Source organism: Varanus komodoensis, unplaced genomic scaffold (genome assembly GCF_004798865.1).
Source record: "Varanus komodoensis strain SLA01 unplaced genomic scaffold, ASM479886v1 scaffold1, whole genome shotgun sequence".
NCBI classification, from domain to species: domain Eukaryota; kingdom Metazoa; phylum Chordata; class Lepidosauria; order Squamata; family Varanidae; genus Varanus; species Varanus komodoensis.
The window spans coordinates 92,275,446-92,296,662 of record NW_025335268.1 but is presented as its reverse complement, the minus strand read 5'-3'; the positions used below and the strand labels follow the sequence as shown (position 1 = coordinate 92,296,662).

Genomic DNA, 21,217 nt, shown 5'->3' with positions numbered 1-21,217 from the left:
GATACACCCAAGACTGAACTGCTCGATTTTCATCCCAAGCTTTTTATCCCTTTGGTGGCTCTCTGTCTACCAACACTGTCATCTCTTTTGCCATCTTTCTCTGCTCCCCCACTGCCGGATCCACTATTTTGAGAGAGCAATCAGTGATTTTTGAATGGAACCCATACAACCCTATGTCCCAGCCAAAAAGAACCCCTTGCCCTGCAGAAGCCTTCTTTTCAAGGAGGCATAGAAATCTGACAACTAAGTAGCTGCCAAAAATACCTTGTCTTCAGAAAAAGGAGTGGAATGCACTTTTCTCAGGGAAAAGGTGCAAGCAGGTATCACCCTGACGACTATCAGGGCTGAAGGAGATCTCACAATGTAAACCTTACCACTCTATTTTCACAAACCACAATTACTTGCTCCTTTGCTTCCCCCTGGCAGCTTCTCTTTTAAAGCTGTGAAGAGAAGACAAAGAGAAAAGGTCCATTTGAAGCCATTTTGGGACAGTGCCAGGCTGCACTGCAGGTATTCAACCGCCTCCCCTCCAACACTGGCCTGCCAAGAGTTGCAATTTCTGCAGTTGCACATGTTTTCTTTTAAAGGGCTATCAGTAGCTGTCAAAATGGTGATTGCAAAAGCTGGATGCCAAGCCAGACTTCACAATATTAGAGAGAGGGGAGAGGGGTGCATGGGGACAGGGAAGAGCCCCAGTGGGCCAAAACCAGGTTGTAATTGGCAGGACAGAAGCAAGACAATGTCAAGTGCCCCCAGGTGCTGCTTGGACATCTGCCGAACAGCTGGCCCTGGCAGGTATCTGAGCAGGCTTGGCAAGAGGTGTGAGGGATTTCTTACACTGCTTGCTAGTCTACACATTGGTAACAGGGATTGTTGCCTAGGTTTGAATGAGATGACCACCTGTGGTGGGCCCAACAGCCCTTAGATCAGTCCATGGTTGTCAAGGTGGCTTGTTGCCTTCCAACATCCATCCTGTGGGACTTGATCTGTGTTTGCATAACATAATAACCCATCATGGATTGTTTCCAATGATGGGTAACAATAGCTTTGTCATGTGAAATTAGGCTCCTGACATTAAGCCTCCTTAAAAACAAGGACCTTCCTTGTTTTTCCAAACAGATCTTTGCAGAAATCTGCTCTTTCATCTCAACACTTTTGACTAAAAAAATGGTTTATACTCCTAGTCTTCTTCTTCAGCTATTGCAAACACCTTTTGTCTGAGCTTTGTCACATGCATTATCTCACATTTTCCCAAAATTCTAGTGCCAAAATCATTTATTTCCCTCATCCTTCAGACTATGTGACATTCTTCCTCAAACATCTTCACTAGTTTCCATCCCCCCTCTTGTGACAGATTAGCAAATGTATCCTGGCACGATCACTTTTGGATGTCAGATGCATGGAGTATTACAGAGTATTTCAGGCTTTTTTCTACAGTACTGCTTCTGTTCTTCTGTAAAGCACCACATGCACCCATGATGTTCAACGTATTATTCTGTAATTGTAATTGTAATTGTAATAATAGTAATTGTTGCAGTCACCTCTACATCTCTGCCCCCATAGTTTTGAAATTGTTAATTATGTGAAAAGATTAATGTTTTACTATTAGTTATTCCCCCAACTTTTTGGCATGGATGCATGGATGCTTAATTCCAGGTAAGGTGTGCTAGTATGTTGTAGCTAAAACCAAAACATCTTGTGTTAGCTAAAACATTAACAAGGTGGATTGTGTAGTAGAGCCCACTTAATAAAGGGTGAATAAACAGACCAGAAGCTGTTTGCCAGTAGTTCAGTCAGTGTTTTAATTCTAATTATTTATATCAGACCAGAGGAAATGCTTGCAGTTAAAACATTAGGACTAAGGGCAAAGGAGAGGGACTGCACTGAAGTCTTGGCCTGCTTAAGGGCCAGGAGCAAGGCTGTAATTCCTAGAACTGGCAGCCAGATTACCCAAATGATCTGCACCCATCAAATATTTGCCTTCGACAGGAACCACTATATGACCATGGACAAGTGGAGAAAACCAGAATAAGGTCTGATGACATGCTTGGACATTTTGAGGGGAGCCTTCTAGAAAGTTCAAAAATATCAATAGGAATGAATGAGCATGGAGCTTTTCCCATCATATTTTCTTTTCCTTCTTCCACATGTGCTGAAAAAGCAGGTTGCTTACCTGTAACTGATGTTGTTCAAGTGGCCATCTGTGCAGTCACACATATGGGTGCTGTGCCTGCGCAGTGCCTATGGCCGGAAGATTGCCAGCTAACGGTTTTTGGCAGGAAGCTCCGCTCCCCCTCCCCGCACAGCCTATAAAGAGCGGAGCGTCCACCATTTTATTCAGTCTTTGACGACCAAACGTGCGCCCCCTCGTGGAAAAATTTGTAATTAGAGGTAAGGAAAAAGAGGGTCGGTACCAGAAAAAAGGGAACCTTCGGTACCGATAGATGTGTCCACTCACTGACACCGAGTGGGGCCGGCAGGTGGGTTGTGTGACTGCACAGATGGCCACTCGAAGAACATCAGTTACAGGTAAGCAACCTGCTTTTCTTCATCGTGGCCTCTGTGCATCACACATATGGGTAGATTAACAAGCTTACCATAAAGGAGGAGGGAAGGTGTCCTCAGTGAAGAACAGATGACAGAATGGCTCTGCCAAAGGAGCAATCCCGTCGAGCCCGAACATCGAGACGGTAATGTCTGGTGAAGGTGCAAGGGTTCGCCCAAGTGGCAGCTCAGCATACATCATCAAACGAGACCCCGGATGCAAAGGCAGATAAGGTTGCAACGGCCCTAGTGGAATGGCCTCAAGGGACTGTAGGCAAATCGATCTTAGCCAGTTGATAAGGTTATAGTGTGGACTATCCATTTGGAAAGTCTCTGTGGCATGACTGGATCGCCCTGATCTCTAGTGGAATACTTAACGAACAGTCTATTTGAATGTCGAATACTCAATCCTAGATCTGTAAAAGGCTAAGCAACGTGAATGCAAAGATTTCTCCAGTGGAGTCGACGGTGATGGAAAAAAGGCAGGTAACACAATATCTTGCCCCATATGAAAAGGCGTAGTCACTTTAGGCAGAAAAGATGGGTCGAGGCGTAAAACGACCTTCTCCCTGTGAAAGTTCAAATAAGAAGTTCACTGGCCCTTCGGGCTGAAGTGACCGCCACAAGAAATGCTGTCTTCCATGAAACCAGGCGCAAATCCACTGTAGCCAATGGTTCAAAGGGGGCTTTCGTAGGGGCTTGTAGAACGACAGAAAGACTCCAGCTAGGCATTACTGGTCTGATTGATGGGTTAAGATTATATAGTCCCTTAAGAAATCTCTTGACAATAGGTTGAGAAAAGAGAGGTGATCCGTTGACTAAGCCACGAAAGTAGGCTATCGCTGCCGTATAGACGATGGCTTTAATCCAGAATGGTGCAGTTCTAATAGGAACGGAAGGATTTGATGTATAGATGACATGAATGGAGAGAACGAACGAACGAGACTCGGCAAAGGTGGAAAACCGTTTCCATTTAGCCGCGTATGAGTTCCTTGTGGACGGCTTTAAGGCAGAATCGATGATATGTTCGATATCAGGGTGAAAAGCTGTCAAATTCGACGGGTCGTGTCTTGAATCCAATGGTACGGAATGAACAAAGGAAGAGGAAGCGCCAGAGTGATTGGGTTCAACGACTGGATTCGATTCAGTTGAAGTTGTCGTCAGTACCGGGGGGACAATGGTAGTCATCGGATTCGCCACGCCGTTAGGTTCAACGAGTGCAAGTCCAGATGGCGAAGCATACCGTCCTGTTGGGTTATAAGGTATGGAAGTGATGGTAGATGAAGATATTCCCCATGAGAGATGTCGAGTAGTGTCGCAAACCAAGCTTGGCATGGCCACCAAGGGGCAACTAGTATCCCTGATGCTTGGTCGTGCACTATTTTCGCTATGACCCACATCATAAGAGGGATCGGGGGGAAGGCATAAAAAATCATGTTGTTCCATGGGATCATGAAAGCGTCCCCTAAGGATGCGTGTCCGATTCCCGCTCTCAAGCAGTAAGCATTGCACACCCTGTTCTGTTGGGTGGCGAATAAGTCCACGTCGGGAAACTCCCAGCGCTGGAAAAGATGGTCGCATGTGCGAGGATCTAGCTCCCATTCATGAGAGGTGAACATGTGCCTGCTGAGAAGATCTGCCTGCACATTGTCCGCACCAGCGAGGTGAACAGCCATCAGCGTGATGTCTCTCGGAATGCACCAGTCCCAAATTTTCATGGAAAGTCTGGCCAGAGTCAGTGACTTCGTTCCCCCGCTTGTTCAGATAGAAGACGGTAGCTACATTGTCCGAAGTTATCTGAACAACCCGATGTTGAAGAATGTCCTCGAAAGAGCGCAGGGCTTTGAATACTGCCAATAGCTCCAGGAAGTTGATATGATTCGTGGATTCTCGACAATTCCACGTGCCCTGGGTATATAGGCTGGAGCATATCGTTCCCCATCCCAGAAGAGATGCGTCGATACCGAGGGTTATCGAAGGAGGCCGTACCCTGAAGGGGACTCCAACAGTCAGATTGACCACCAAAGTAGAAAATGGAGTACGGAAGATGGGATTCGAATCAACTTCGACAGTGGGTCTCTCTGAGGATGATACACCTTGTTGAAGAGAAGTTGTAGCGGATGAGCCGAAGCCTGGCGTGCGGAACTACAGCAACTGAGGAAGCCATATGTCCCAGGATCCTCTGAATGGACTTCACCAGGACCGTCCCGTCCCGTCTTGTCGCATTCAATGGATGTGGCGAGCAAGAGTCTGTTGTCTGTCCCGAGGAAGGAAGTCTTTCTCCAACGTCGAATCCAAGCGGGCTCCAATGAAGGTAAGCATCTGCGTTGGAAGAAGAGAAGTTTTCTCGGTATTAATGCGCAGGCCCAGGTCATTCAATAAGGCACAGGTTGTACGGATAGACGCAAAGAGTCCCTCCCTAGACTGGGACACTAGCAGCCAGTCGTCGAGGTACGGGTAAATCTGTATGCCTTGGAGGCGTAGGAAAGCGCAGTCAGGGGCCATACATTTGGTGAATACCCTCGGAGCCGTGGCCAGTCCAAAGGGCAAAACTGTAAACTCATAGAGATGGGGTGCAACAGCAAAACGAAGGAAACGCCTATAACTCGGGTGGATCGAAATGTGGAAATAGGCGTCCTTCAAGTCCAATGAGGCAAACCAATCCTCTTTCCTTAGCAACAGCAAGATGTTTTGAAGGGTGGTCATCTGAAACTTTTTCGGTACAATAAATCGATTCAGGCTATGTAAGTCCAAAATCGGACGTAAACCACCATCCCGCTTCGGGACCGTAAAGTATCTGGAATAGAATCCGTGAAGTCCGTCAGATGGGAATACTTGACGAATTGCTCCTTTACAAAGAAGTTGATATATTTCGTCGAGCAATACCGGCAAACATGATGTAAACCAGATTGGACTCGATGGAGGAACGATGTCGAATTCTATCTGATATCCGTGCTGAACGATGGACAATACCCACTGATCAGATGTGATGGACTCCAAAATGGGGAGTCAGCTTCGGAGTCGATCCCCAGATGAGAGGGGGGTGGGTTAGAAGGAATTGGAGGAATGGTTCGCCAGTCCCATCAACGCTGCCTCCTGTCATCAAAATGGCGGTGGCTTTGTTGATAGCGTTGTTGGGGCTGCGGACGGCAGCGCTGCTGTTGCTGCTGCTGACGGTGCTGGGGTTGCTGTCTTGGCTGGTAGGACTGCCTGTAAGATGGGCGATTCCATGACCACTTACGTCTGATCTGGGTCTGTATCTCCATCCTGCGTGCCATCATCCGAGATTCGTGCAGCTTTTTTAGTTTGTGGTTGGTGCGGGAGTGGAAAAGCCCGGACCCGTCAAAGGGCATTTCCTCTATACGGCGCTTGGTTTCCTCCAGAAAGTTGCAGCTTCTAAGCCAGGCGTGTCTCCGGAGTGAAACAGCACCGACCAAGGCCCTTGAGTCTGTGTCCACATGGTGCCTGGCCGGGGACAACTGTTGAACAGCGACGTGCATTGCCTCCTTCATAAGGACCTTAGCCAGGTCACCCTGGTGGTCTGGGAGGGTTGAGGCGACGTTGTGGAGGCGCTGCATGATGAAGTACTGGTACCTCGCCAACATCGCCTTGTAATTTGAGATCCGCAGCCCCAGGCCGGAAGCAGCATAGACTTGCCTAGCCAGGGAGTCGCTCTTTTGGCCCTCCTTGTCTCATGGGGCCGTATGCCCTCTTGCCTCTCTGCCCTGGGAGGACTCCCCTACGACCAAGTTCGGCTTGGGGTGGCGGAGGAGGAAGGGGATGTCCTCCTCCCGAACCTGGTACATAGATTCGTACCTCCTGGACGTGGGTTGAGGGTGAGAGGGCAAGTCCCAGGGCTGCGTCATTGCTTGCCGAAGAGTGGTTATGAGTGGCAGGACGATTGATGTCGACTGCTCTCCACGGACGTCGTAGACCTTGTCCGTTGCCGGTCCTGGACACTGGACGGCGTCGATGTCAAGGGACTGGACAAGTCTGGACATCAGCTCAACGAAGGAGATGTGGGATTCGTCCGGTGACGCAGGACCCTGGGATGTCACAGTGACGTCTGGGGAGGTTGAATTGACCTCCGAATCGTTGGAATCGGCACCGTAGTATGGTGGAGTTGATGCCGGAGAAAAAGAGTGTCTCGGGTCCGAGGGACGTGGTCGGTCACGGGATGGTGGAGAGGACTGACCCCTAGGAGCAGGGTAATATCCTACAGAGAGTGGATCACCCCAGGTGTGGTAATAGGGGCGACACCATCCCTCTGAATGTCGCTCCACGGAGCGGCTCCTCTGGCTCCCAGGCGGGGACATCCCTACATCCGCCTCCATAGTGGCCGTGGGCATGGGTGTAGGCGACCGAGCCCTAGGGGGAGAGTCCTGAATTTCCCCATCAGAAATCGAGCCCCTTTGCAGAGTTGGAAGGGGCCCAGACGGAAGGTCAGCCACGCGGTGCGGGGACCCTTGAGGGGTAACCCGCATAGCCTCCTGAAGAACCGGGTCGGGTGGAGTCGGTACCGTGAGCGCCGCCGGTACCGAGGGGGCCGTTGAATCCGAATCCTGGTGACAAGGATGCTCCGAGTCCTTCGGCTTTTTGGAAGGCTTGGAGACTTTCTCCTTCCTGGCCTTCTTATGGCCTGCCGACTTCTCGGGTTTGGCATGCTTCCGCTTCTCATGTTTCTTTCTGGGGGAAGCAGAGGGAGCCACTGTAGCAGATGCGCCTTCGTCCGAAGGGCGTGAAGGTGGAGCCACTGAAGCGGAGTGCTCCAGGCTTTGGAGCAGAAAGCAGCAGATCGGACTGCATGAGAGCCCAATCCCAAAGGAGCCTCCGGAGACGGTTCTCGCGATTCTTCCTGGCCTGCTTGGAGAAGGCCAGGCAGTGGGCACATTTATCGGTCCTATGCCCCTCGCCCAAACAGAGGAGGCATAGGTCATGCGGGTCGGTTGGTGACATTTTTGACCCGCACTCCGCGCATTTGCGGAAAGCTGCTTGCTGCGCCATCGCAGAAAAAGGAAGAAGAGAGAGATAGTGTAGAGGGTAAGTATATATTTTTGGGTTTGTTTTTTTTTATAGATAGATTGAAAGAAGGTAGAATGATAGAGAAAAAGCTACAGGAACTATACGAAGCAGGAATAAGGAGAAAAAACTGGGACTATAGAACTGGAATGATCGAGAAGGCTAATGAGTAACGGTCAGAGCAAAAGTCGAAAGCAGCACGAGGCACAGCGAACGGCTGTCGCAAAGACTGAACAAAATGGCGGACACTCCGCTCTTTATAGGCCATGGGGGGAGGGGGAGCGGAGCTTCCCGCCAAAAACCATTAGCTGGCAATCTTCCGGCCAAAGGCACTGCGCAGGCGCAGCACCCATATGTGTGATGCACAGAGGCCACGTCAAAGAACCAAGGGTACAGAAGGCATAACAATGTGGCAGCAACCCTAGTAGAATGGTTATGTGATGCCCATCTTATGACTCTTTGCCACATGAAGATTTTAGTATGTGGCTCTTAGCCTTAGGAATAACTACCTAAGCACCATCCTGTTCAGTCTTGGGTTTCAGAGGAAAAATAATCTCCAAGGGAATATTTTGTAACAACTAGAAAAAACTGTCCAGGGGTAGATGGAAGATTCAATGAAGAGCCTTCCTAGAGAGGCTTATCTGGCACCTACATCATGCTCTTTCCAGTGCCTAGGGAAGACCTTCCTATTTTCTAAGAATATTCAGTCTTTCAGTATTTCAAATCTTTGCATTGCTGCAAGGATTTACTTTGGCTTTTACTTCCATTTTATTTGTAGCTTTAAACTTTTATAGTGTATGTTTTAAGGTTTTGGCTTTTTCTGAACTGCCCAGAGAACTTTGGCTGCTGGGTGACATAAAATGACTAGTGAAATATATGAAGACCTTGCAACTTCTATTGTTGCTCACAACTTACCTTCAAAGTTGCTTTACTTTTATCCCTCATAATGTTTCTTACAGGCACTCTAACATAGTGGTCTACAGCCATAACAGAAGAGTGAACCGGGTCCTATTTGCCCCAAGCAGTGGATACATCTGCTTGCAAATGAAGGACAGTCCAGAAACTATTACTTGTGATGGACTCATTCCTGGTAAGTCTTGAACCTCGAAGTAAGGGATTGTTGGCAGAGGTTTCTGTGTATTCTAACAGCTCCACTGCCAAAGTCTGCTTCAGGTGTGAGGAAATAGAAGACAGAGAACTGGGATATGTGTGTATCCCTAGACACTAAAAGTATTCAATTTATCTATCTTGAGCAAGAATGTGGTTTTTCTCTTCTAGTTCCATCTGCTGCTGAGAAGTGGCATCTGAAAGGAGATAGCATAGGATTTTCCTTCAATGACCAGCAAAGTAACTGTTGAGTGAGTTTGAACCCAACCCCCCTGCCAAGTCACCAAGTATCATGGCAGTGGTAGTGTTGTAGAGCGGTTAGAGTGCTGCACTAGGGAGGCCTGAGTTCAAATACTAAGTTCAGAGTATTAGGCCTTAAACTTCACTGAGTGGCCTGGGGCTGGTCACTACTTTTTAGGCTAACCCAACACATAGGGTTGTGATGCTAAGAATAGAGAAGGGGAGGGATCTGTGTATACTGGCTTGAGCCCCTTGAGGGAAACTTAATTAATAAATAACGCAATCCACAGATACCTGAAGCACTTTTGAGTTTTCTCTGCTTGCTATTATGCATAAACCTATTTATAATATAGCTGGGGGAAAAAATCAGAACTACAATTTTAGTTCTCCTTTTCTCTATTGGACCCACAATTGCCTATCACAACCAATATATAAGTCAATTGATATTACTAACACAACATTCCATTAAGATAGATGAATTATAGCTATATCACCAAACACAGAAAGTATATCTTGACTTGAAGGCCAGCTTCACTAAGCAAAAATTTCTCATTTTTGAGAAAGTAATATCAAATACCACTTCCTCCCTGATAAATACAGCAACAAATCAATTTACAGCAATGTCAGAAACAGATTGTCTTTATATACAAGAACAATATATTTACAACAACCAGCTGCAAAATATGTACATACAAGAGGTGTTTCCATGGTCATCACGGTATAAATTAAAATAATAAATAGCATGTTCTATTCTTAAGGCACAAAACCTTCTTCCCAAGACTGTACAGAATGGAAATGCTTCAGTATTCTCGACAGATCATCAGAATGGTTTCAACACCCCTGAAGAACAGTCATCACTGGACAACAAGACAGACATCAAATGACTTATAAAAACCATGTTCGTTTTCTTTCTTTACATCACAAATATCTGTTAAGATACAAGGAGTTTTGTGTAAACAGTCTTTAATTTACCACATACTATGTTCACCTTTAAATAATACTCAAAAATAATTTTAAAATGATATAGGTGGTCACACCTTTCCAAGAGATACTGGTACCATTGCATCTTTACCATTCCTATCAGAGATGCAAAAACTAGTGGAATTTATACTTGAGTGTCCCTAGCCTGAAAATATCAATATATTCACCAGAATTAAACATAATAAATAATTTTGGCTGCTATCCTATGCATACTTACTTACAAGTGAGTTATCTGAGTGTGAATTATTCCTGGAGTAAACATGCATAGGATAGTGGTGCACATTCCTTTATGTGTCTAACAGCTGCAAAGGGCTGAAGCTGGGTATTTTGGGTGCTAAAATATAACCTTGAATGAAAGGTGCACTAAACCATGGTTTGTACGTCCATGTTAGCTCCTCCTGCTGGAAGAGTTCCAGACAGTGGAATGGAGAAGGAAACAGTTTCCCCAGAACATCCTTAAAGTGGATCCTCTGGAGGTGATCTGAAAAGTGGGGGGGACACAGGGTTAGGGGAGAAATAGGATTATGCAACGTTGCATTTTACCCAATATTATTAAATGGAGCAATCCTTGTTTCCAAAGGAGTTCAGACTGGCACTTTCTTGGGTAAATTTCTTTACAACGCACCTCCACTTGAAATGTAATGGACCTAGTACAAACACTAGCAGGTAATATTCTAGTGCTTCCATGAAAAATGCGCACAAAACATCTAAAATAATATGCTTTGCCTCAAAATAGATCACTGTCTTATTTCTAACTCTAGTTATTTCAAAGATGTCAAATGTCTGATGACTAGGCAATAGAGTCACCAAATGCCTTACATGTCATATTTTATTAAAATATAATTGGAACTCTAATGACTCCTAGATAAAATGCCAAACCTGCCATGGCAGTGTTGATTTGTTCTCCTTCTTTAGCTGACAAAAACATTTTTAATAACCAGTAGCTTAGAAGACACCAGAAGGTACAGCTCATTGCACCCTGGTATTGGTTTTGCCAGCCTAATAGATTTTTTAAAAATCATGTCTGGGATCCAGAATTTCTGTTTTGAAGAAGGAAACTGCCTTGTTTCTGGTGGCAATTAATATATTAATGATATGCCCTGGGCCTAAGCTGTCTCTATATAGGAGTGTAAATCCAAAGGCACGTGACTAGGCCAACAGAAAAAAAATTGAATACTTCTGAACCCTCCAGCTCAAGCTGCCAAGTGATCCTTACAAAGAAATACATGGGGATGTGTTGAAGGAGCAATATAAGTGCAGGAAGACAATTCCTTGAGAGAACCACAACTACACAATCCAGAATTCTTTGCAAATACAATTTGTATCAAAGGGTGATGCCACCTGAATGCAATACAGAAAAAGAGTCCAGTCAGGCCAAGTCAAGGATCTACAACAAAACTGCTCCTCTTTGGGAAAAAACAATCCACTCAGGAGCAAATAATGAAAACATCTTTTGGTTCCACAAGAGATTTGTAAGAGAAGCACATAAGCAATTACTGTAATTCTTCCACAGTTAAATGAATAGGAAATTTTCAATTTTCTTTTTTGCTGCATCCTTCTCCCAAGTTTTCATATGATGATTCTGCTCCCTGAGGTGTTCATCAGGAAATGAAAGAGGTTATCATATGTTTCTCACCAATAATAAAGTGCAGGAATAATCTTCTATTTAATGGTGTCCTACTGCAAAAGGTGGCACATACCATCATTAGCACTGTAGCACATGAAAGCACCTGGAGTGTAAGCTTTGTTGGGAATACCTGTGTGGTTTACAATTCACTATCCTTCATTATGTACAGGGAATTCAATACTGTAAGAGTAATCTATACCAATAAGGCAAAACATCTCTGCAAACGGTGGAACAAAGCCAGTTCAGGTTCATGATATCTTCAGTAAAGTATATTACAGATTTGTCTGTAGATTTCCATACATAAACCATGCCATTCTCTCCTGCAAAAGTGGTGTCACTAAATGGAAACACTGAGAAGAAATTCTGTAGAATTTGGCAGAGGTTCTCTTAAAACAGAGAAAATGCTGCATATATTTTAAGCAACAATGCTCTGGCTTTGTAAAGTTCAGAAACAGTCATGAAAAGTAAAGAAATATTATACCCTGCCCAATCCTGTGCACAGATGGTTCCTCTTTGTCTCCAGAAATGCAAGTCCTATTTAATTAATTATATACTAAGTAGAACCAAAGGCTTTTGCACTGAGCAGTGATGTCATACAGAGTCAGCTCAGTATGCTATTTTGGATGCACTTCTGGGATCTTTCAATACTTCTAGGCACTTGATGTTTTAAGCCAGAACAGAATGCAACAGCATCCCTTTGGCATCTACTAGCATTACAGGAGAATGAGACCATTTCAGTCTTGAGGAGTTAAAACAGACTCTGCACTTATATCAGTGGTCATTTCATTTCTCTGGTACCACAGAAACGGTACTGATTGAGAAAGGATCTCTTCCTAATTTGACTCCACTTGGTACTTGTTTACAAGGCTATGTAGTAATAGTATGATAATATATTTAATTAAGTTATTTCTTTGGGTTGCTCTATGTAGCTTGCTTATAATTCCATTTTTCTTCTTCTGAATAATTATTACTTGTCATTAGGTATGCATGAGTAACAGGTGCTTTCATAGCTCATAGTATCTGTTGCAGTCTTCAGGTCACAAGGTGTGTTAACATACTAGTATTCAATATTGGCTCTTTTGTCCAGAAAAAGTTGCTGGTCCATATGCTAGTTTATAGGGGCTGGCTAAAGTACAGCATGCAAATGTGCCCAGGCCTGAGTAAAGGTGGAGAAGGGGTGGTTGATGGCTTTGTAACACTGGCTTTGAAGACAAGGTGCCACCGGATTGGATAATGCTATATTCCATAGCAGAAGGTAGCACCGTGAAAAGTTGGATATGAGCACTGAACACTGATAGTGTCCGGCTTACTACAGAGAGAATTCTGAGCAAGTCTGCTCTGTGAGGTTTCACTTCTGCACACATCAGGGGGAATGTTAGATACAGGATCGGAAAACAGATGCTAAGCCTCGCTGGCAGGAATATTCCTGCTCAGTTCCTTGATCCCATGTAATATCCTCTTCATGTGCCCCACTTTGGTCACACCTAGGTCCTGAAAAAGAACAGGAAAAATGATCTTAGGGGACACACATACAAAGACACACACACACAAACACAGAAGTCACTTGCAGAATATTAGTCAGATGAATAAAAATTCTCTAGAAAAACTACAGGACAGAAGGTGTGGCATCTTAAAAACCAAGCAATATGGCCAGAGCTTGACAGATAGCGAACTGTTATCAAACAAGCTTGAAGCAGCAACAAGGTAACAATGCTACTACACAGAAATTCAGAGGCACAAACTCAGTAAACAGGAAGATTTTTGCAGATCTTAGGAACAAAGTCAGCAGCGCAAAAAACAAAACCAAAAAAACCCTCCAGAAAATGATAGCTCATATGTTCCAAAATAGATAGTTTGTTCCATATCAGATACAAGTAGCTTAAGGGAACATGCAGCCTAGAGGCTATCCTATCATAGTCTTACAACCTGCAGTTTGTCTGTACACGTATCTTCTATCACAGTCCTACTTTCATATCAGAAGGGAATCAAATAAAGCTTACACAAAGAACGCACTTTTCCTATACAGGAATCATTACCCACACAATATCCTGGAGTCATCCAGAACCTCGGACAATAATCAGATTAATAATTGTGCTGGGGAGTTGCCTGGATCCTGTTGCTTATGTGGGTTGGCTGAGCTCTGCAAGCAACCCTTATTAAACTACCCTATCTAGTGACTAGTTTCATGTATTTCCTCAGTTATCTGCATTAACTAAAATATGGCTAATTAATATACTGCCCAAAAGTCAAGGATCTCTGGGTAGTTAACAAAAGTAAACACATACACACCAAAACCACAATAGCAATTGCAGCTGAATCAGCATAGAAGGTACAGAATAAAATGAAATATTAAAAATGAAGTTAAAAAGTGAAACTGTTAAAATTCTAGAAGACTAAAAAGATCTTCACCTGGCACCAAAAAGAATACATAGTAGATGCCAGGCACACCTCTTTGGGGAGCACATTCCACAACTTGAGTGCTACAACCAAAAAGGCCTTCCTCCTGGTTGCCAGCTGCCTCACTTCCTTTGGCAGGGGCTCTTAGAGAAGGACCCCCAAAGATGACCTCAGGTCTTGGTAGGTACATATGGGATGAGGCAATCCTTAAGATAACCTAACCCCAAGGGCTTAGGATGTTAGTAACAGCACTTTGAATTGGGCCCAGATTTCAACTGGAAGCCAGTGCAGCTGAAGAGGACTGGCATATGTTCTTGTGAACCAGTCCCCATTAACAGTCTGCTGTTCTTTATTGGATCACTTGAAGTTGCTGGACTGTTTTCAAAGACAGCCCCATGAACAGCCCATTGCAGTAATCCAAATGAGCCACTACCAGAGCATGGATATCTGTAGCTAGGCTCTCTCTGTCCAGGTAGGGTGTAGTCGGTATATCAGCTCATGCTGATCAAAGGTGCTTCATGCCTCCAAGTCTATTTATGCCTCAAAAGATAACTCTGGGTCCAGAAGTACCCCTGAGACTACTCACTCTATTACATTTAAGAAAAACTTAAGCTTTATTAACAAAAATCAGAAAACACCAGATTGTTAACATCTTTCAAGTAACAATATTCTGATGGTAAATTCTAGGATGAATTGCAGTGAAGTTCAGGCCTGATCTACAATACAACTTTAGAAGATTTGGTTTGTAGATTTTACAAGATTTGGGACTGGGCCAATAAAATTTTCTTAGATCTGATTCTACCAGTCCATACCTGTAAAATATTTTATTACTCTGTCTAAAGCCACCTAGAACGGAGAGTACGCAGACCAGCTCCAAGCACAGTCAGCACAGATGGCCATGCAAATGCAGATGGCTATTAATGAGTTGCTCGTGAAAGTACCTTGAGGTCTCTCCGTTCGAGATGCAGGAGCTCAGAGCCCCGGACGTCATGCCGGATGAAGATATCCTTATACTCACAAAGACTGAGATGCTCAAGCCAGGCTGCAACCTCTTCCGTTCCCCAGAGGTGAACTGTCAGAGATGGAAAAGTAGGAGTGTGTTGAGTACCCAAAAGCCCAGAGGAAAGGCAGTGAGAAAAAGGCAATCGCCAGCAAACACCAAAGTAGCACAAAGGGAAAAGGGAACACAGTACCATAACTGCATAGTAAAAGGAATAAGTGGATCAACAATTTGAAAATAAAAGAAGGGAAGCAAGGTTACAAGCAAAGACATGCTCTTAAATGGAGGCTGAATGCAGCGAAAGCTGTTTTTACCTGATCAATTCTTATGGGGTTGATACCTTACATCACTGGATCCTTGTTACATAATCTAAGAGGCAACTATTTAACAAAATAGATGAGCACAAAATAACCAAAGAATTCTTCAGCCAAGATGGAATTCTATTTGTCACAAGACAATTCTGGATATTTACTGACAAAGTGCTAAATTTAACCTTCAAAGATACATGATGCAAATGTATATACCAGCACTTTTATGTGTGGCCTTTCCCTTTAACATGCCTAGAACACAGCCCCAAACTGGGGAAAAACACAGAATCAGAGTGTAGGATGCTAAGGAGTGGAGAGATCGATTCTTGGGTTCCCAGAAGCCAAGGACTAGCACTTCATTTCCAGAACCACTTGAACTGTTTTTCTTTTGTTTTGGCAAGGACCCTTGAAGAAGGAGCTGTGTTTCTCAAGAATACCTCCCAGGCGGCAACAGTAGTTCACCACATGACTGAGTGCTCAGTCAGCTGGCTCCAAGTACTAAGCCTGCGCCCCAACATGTCCTATAAATGCAAGCTCTGAGATAATGGTCTTCAATCTTGCTGTGTGAAGATCCTGATCTCTTCTCATACATTGATAACTTTGAAACTTGACTTTTACATAGGATATTCTGCTCATCAGTTATGGCTTACAGAATTGCATGTCTGCCTGCTGTTCTACTCATCACTGGTTCTGTCAGATTTGATAGCTAGCTTCCCTGCTCCACTGTGCAAACCAAGAAACCTGACTGAGGTCTGCCTTCGGACAGGCTCAATAGTTGGGGAGATCCCATGTTCAAATAAAAATGTTACCTTCTACACTCAGCACAGGGAGCAAGTACACAAGTACCAAGCCCACTCTCAATCTCAGTGCAAAACTCACCCAGGAGGAGGGGAGTAGTATAACTAATGCTAACCATAATAATGGACATTTACCATTACCTTGGCTGCCTTTGAGTGATCGTATTTTGCCTTAATAAGCAATATATTAATTAGCCCTTGCCTGCTCATGCAGCTCCTTCTCTGCTCTTTTTTGCATCATGTCCAAATGAAATGCAGGAGTCTCCAGTTAACCAGAGTTTCCTATTTAATTTAACCAGAAACTATGGTTTCCAGTTTTGGGTCAAGTCAGGATTTTAAACCACCTTTGCCATCATTTCCTAGTTCAGATGAGATACTGGGAAGGAGAAAGAGAAGCAACTTTAAACAGGGGCAAAAGACTTGCTAAATATCTCAGCTTATTAGGCCAAAATATGACCATCTCAACCCAGCCTGAGTGCCTTCTGCTGCCATGCCCATGAATGGACAAAAAAGAGAAGAACTGACACCACTTCTTTGTATCACGGCAACAGGTATTGTAAACAAAGCCTTATTGCACATGCTCTGGACTATGAATATTTTATAGGCACACTGCCAATGTCTTCATGCTTCCTTTAGGGAAAAGAAGTCTGGGCATAAATGCACAAAGCTATCCAGCCTTTCTGCTAGCCTCTGAATAATGGAAGGTATATATAGTCTGGGGAAAAAGGGGAAAAAAAGAGAAAACACTAATTTGCCACAAAATCAGTGGGATAGAAGGTGATATCATTAGTCCCACAGAACAAAGAGAGCTTGTCTTTATAAGAAAGAATATAAGCCAATAAATCAACCAACCCATTTGGAAAGAAAGTGTCCTCATACCACCTGAATTGTTAATTTCAAGGGGCCATTTTTAATATCATACTAAGCAATGAAGATTAAAGCTCAGGATGCACCCGTGATGATGCAGAATCCCCAGATGATTAGACACAAGATGATTAGACACAAAACCCTGGGAATGAATCAACGAGAAAAAATCATTAAGCAAATCAGGGAATATTAGCAGTGGCAGGTCTGGAGTTACGGAGACTTGGGCTCAACAGTCTTTTTGATTTCTAAAACTTCAGGGTGTGAGTGAGTGAATGAATATATTTGGCCCACCCGAAAACATCTTTTGTTTCCATCTTACATAATAGCTACTCCATACAGTGGCTTTATATAGTTCCAGGAAAGAAACCAGCAAATGGGTTATTCCGCTATAGGAAGAAATATTGGTATGAACATATAAGAAACCTGTTCAGATAAATGAAAAGGGCAAACATAGAAGTGAGTGAGAGGGGAGGCAGGCAAAGGAGAAATGCTTTTGAGTGTACAACTGGCACACATGTGCAAGTGCACATATGCTTATGTATGTGAGGAAGGAGAGGAAATAAGAGCAAGAAGAACAAACAGGCTGTACCCGGCAATCCCAAGCTGCTACGAGTTTCCTTATTCCTGTTGTTTTTCTCCTTTTTAAACTTTGTCACCAGACGAAATTTGCCACTCCGGCTGCGTTTAGAATAATCCAGCATTTGGTTCTACAGGAGAAAAAGTATGGAAATTACTATTGCTATTTTTTGGATCTTCAACCCAGATATGACTTTTTCCCTAAGGCATGCCTATTAATAAGGTTTGTTGCACAAACATGAAAAAATGTATCCCTGCATGTTAATTAAATGTAGTTACATTGAATGTTGTTCAGACAAGCTCTGAGGAAGGTAGTGAACCCATTCAAGTGACATCCCTGAGTGACAGCACAATAGAAAGCGATGAAAGGCTCCCGGTGGCCTTGTCTCTTCTTCTAAAAATTACCTCTTCATCACTGGGTTCCATGAGTTGCCACAGCCAAGGAATATTAGCTAGCTTCCTCATGTGAAAGTCCATTTCTGTCAGGGCTGCTACAAGTTGCTCTTTTTGTGGAGGATCCAACTGCTACATCAGAAATGGAAATACAAAGGCATGCTTAAGGACTGCATGGCTGAATGGAGGATCGTTTAACCTCTATAAGGCTTGCCTATGGATAAGTAACTACTAAGTGAGCACAATGGCCCAGTTCAGCCCATCATATTTTGGCATAATAAGCTGAGACATGAATGAGCTTTTTGCCTGTGCACAGAGCTCCTGTCACATAAGCTGCAGTTAAATCAGGAACTCTCTCATTAATTTAGAAGGGAAATTGTGATTACAAGCTTTGAAACAAGCCAGGATCTTAAAACATATTCTAACATTGGTTTAAAAACCTGTCTTGATTGGCAAATGGTAATCATAAGTTTCGCAGGTGGGATGAAATGGGAAACTATGGTTAGAAATGTCCTGATTTTGCTCATATGCAAAATTTAAAGGAGCTGTGGGCAACAGAAGGCAAAACATTCTTCCATATTTCAGCTTATTTTCTCATTTTAAAATTAAATTAAGATTATTATTAAAAGTTTACTTGCTAAGTAACCGTAGTTCTAAGCTGACTTCACTTAATAAAATGGTTATCACATGCAAAAATATTTCAGTTGTTTGCAAATGGAAATATCTAAAGGCAAGGGCATGAATAAAAGGCTATCAAGAAGAAAGGAGCCCTCTCAAAAAGACTTATGACCTGCTTACAGCACAAACGACTAATCCACAAAGCTATATTGTGCTAGTGCTCTTATCCAACCATCTACTTTTAAAGCTTCTGTCAACTTGTAAACATATCTTATGTTTATAAAGTAGTGGGCTATCTCATGCCAGAAACACTGTCCCCATGCGCTGATAGTCATTTCCTTCCTAGAGTCAGAGAGCTGGTATCATTTGTGCTCTCTTTCAATTATGAGAAATTCTGAGAAATATGTCACAAGGAAAGCATGCAATATCTAAAGGTAAACAGCAAACACTCGCATTGAATCGATAGAAAAATCAACTTGTTTAGTACCCAATAATCTTTTGTGCCAAGCAGAATGGACAAAAGCAGCAGGGGAAGGACAAGGGACAAGGCTCAAGGACAGATTTGCTTCAGGAACACACAGCAATTACGGTGACAATGCAGGGATCTAATCAGGTGCCTTGCCACTCTAATCATTACATTTCCGTTTCAGAGGAACTCTTTGGGTCTACATTCCAGCGGTGGACAGAACTGAAGGCAAAGAAGTTAGGGCCAGAAATTCAAAAACATACCGATATAGCTTAGTGCTCTTACTACCTTAGGATGGGTATTTTACCTTTCCTCATAGGAAAGAAAAATCTGTACAGAAGCTGGGAAACCACCAAAGGTCCAGTGGCTGAGGGAAAGAGTGTGGAGCCAGAGGAAAGTAATATGGCCATTTCCAAACTGTGGAGGATCATGTTTGGATCTTTGGGCCTGATATTTCTCATTCCTGCCTTAAGCTGATATACCATTTCATGGCCCCTCCACAGAGTGTGCCTTAGTGTAGACATCACAGATCACCTACTAGCTGAATTAACCTCAGTTTTGACTCTGATGTTATTAGTCTTGTCCAAAATTGGAAATTGTGCATTATACACTCTGAAAATATTTTGTTGAGGCTATTCCAAAACTATTCTAAATCACTGTTATTTCCTCTGATAAAATCAGTAATTCCAGAATATACTGGCAAGAGCAACAGCTTGTGCTGATTCCAATTATCATGGAGGATAATTGGATATCATATATCATAGATATCATAACATCAAGTTTACCAAAGTTGGGAAACTGCAGAAATAAGGAAGCACAATATTTACAGTCAGAAGGAGGGAGGTAAAAACATTGCCAAATTGAAGGGTCCAGATGCATCCCTGAATCATAAGAGAATATTTAAACTAGTAGCAGTGAAATAGACACTGAGGCTTTGAAAGGAAACTCAAGAACATTGGGACCTCAATAGTTTTCTCATCTATCTTTCCAGTACTTGGGAGATAAATTGAAAGGGAAAGAAAAAATACTCCAAATGAATGCCTGACTACAAAAGTGATGTTGATGGGAGAGATTTGTATTCTGGGACCATGAGCTACATTTCTTGGAAGACAAACTGCTACTGCTGTCAAGGGATGGGCTGCACCTTAAAAGGACTGGAAAGAATATGTTTGGCTAAAGCATGAAGAATCAGACTCAAAGAGTGCTTATCAATGGCACCTTCTAAGGGTTTGCTCCTGGACTGAATGTGTTTCAACATTTTTATTCATAATTTAGATGAGGAGATATAGGGAATGCTTATCAGATTTGCAGATGACAAAACTGCAACTGGGTGGAAAAGCTAATGCCACAGAAGACAAAAGCAATATTTAAAGTCATTCTGATAGATTGAAGCACTGGGCTGAAAACAATAGAATGAAATTTAACAATGACAAATGTCAAGTTCTGCACCTAGGAAGAAGAATCCAAATGCATGGGGTTCTTGGCTCAACAATATTACAAGGGAGAAGGATCTCAGAATTGTGTAGATCCCCAGCTGAATATAAGTCAACAATATAATGTGGATGCAAAAAAAGGCACATGATATTTTGGGCTGCATTTACAGAAACATCACATGAAGTACTACTATTCAGCACTGGTTATGCTGCATCTGGAGAACCATATCCAGTTCTGGGCACCACTGTTTAAGAAAGATGCAGACAAACTGGAAAAGATTCAGAGAAGGGCAACAAAGATAATCAGGGAACAAAGACCTATGAAACGAGACTGAAAGAACTGATGATGAGAAGACTGAGGAAAGACTTCCCTTGAGAAGACTGAGGAACGATGTGATTGCACTCATCATAAAGACTGTCACAAAGAGGAGGACTGGGATCTCTTCATGAGCATCCCAGAGGACACAGAATAATAGGGTTCAAATTACAGGATTCCAGATTCGGAAAAGCTTCCTGACTGTTTAAGCAATACAACAATGGAACCGATTACCTAGAGTGGTTGTGGGCTCTCACACTGCAGGCATTCAAGATGCAGCTGGACAGGGATGTTTTAACTTGGAGTCCTGCATTAAGCACTGAATTGGACCTGGAAGCCTTACTGTCTTCTTCCACAGATACTATTCTATGATTCTATATAGTAGAAATAAGCAAAGAGACACCTTTTCTCTATCCCTTACCAAGGCCATTTTCCCAGCCAGGAGAAGTTCTGTCTCATTATGCAAGGCTTTAACATTATTCACCATCTCTACCACAAGACTGCAGTTCAGGCCCTGTAGAAAGACCA

The 21,217-nt window shown here is 43.4% G+C and overlaps 1 protein-coding gene across 4 annotated transcripts in view; it reads right to left on the bottom strand.

Moving 5' to 3' along the window:
- Positions 1–9,533: 9,533 nt before the first annotated feature.
- Positions 9,534–21,217, bottom strand: part of DGKD (diacylglycerol kinase delta) — a 103,466-nt gene continuing 91,782 nt past the window's right edge. For all 4 annotated transcript variants that reach the window (XM_044435366.1, XM_044435385.1, XM_044435394.1 and 1 more), the window contains 5 exons: positions 21,111–21,203; positions 17,869–17,988; positions 17,477–17,594; positions 14,857–14,987; positions 9,534–13,009 (listed from right to left, as the gene is read on the bottom strand). In XM_044435366.1, the coding sequence (XP_044291301.1) occupies positions 12,920–13,009; positions 14,857–14,987; positions 17,477–17,594; positions 17,869–17,988; positions 21,111–21,203 (552 nt within the window). In that variant the 3' untranslated portion in view covers positions 9,534–12,919. The remainder of the gene's footprint in view (positions 13,010–14,856; positions 14,988–17,476; positions 17,595–17,868; positions 17,989–21,110; positions 21,204–21,217) is intronic.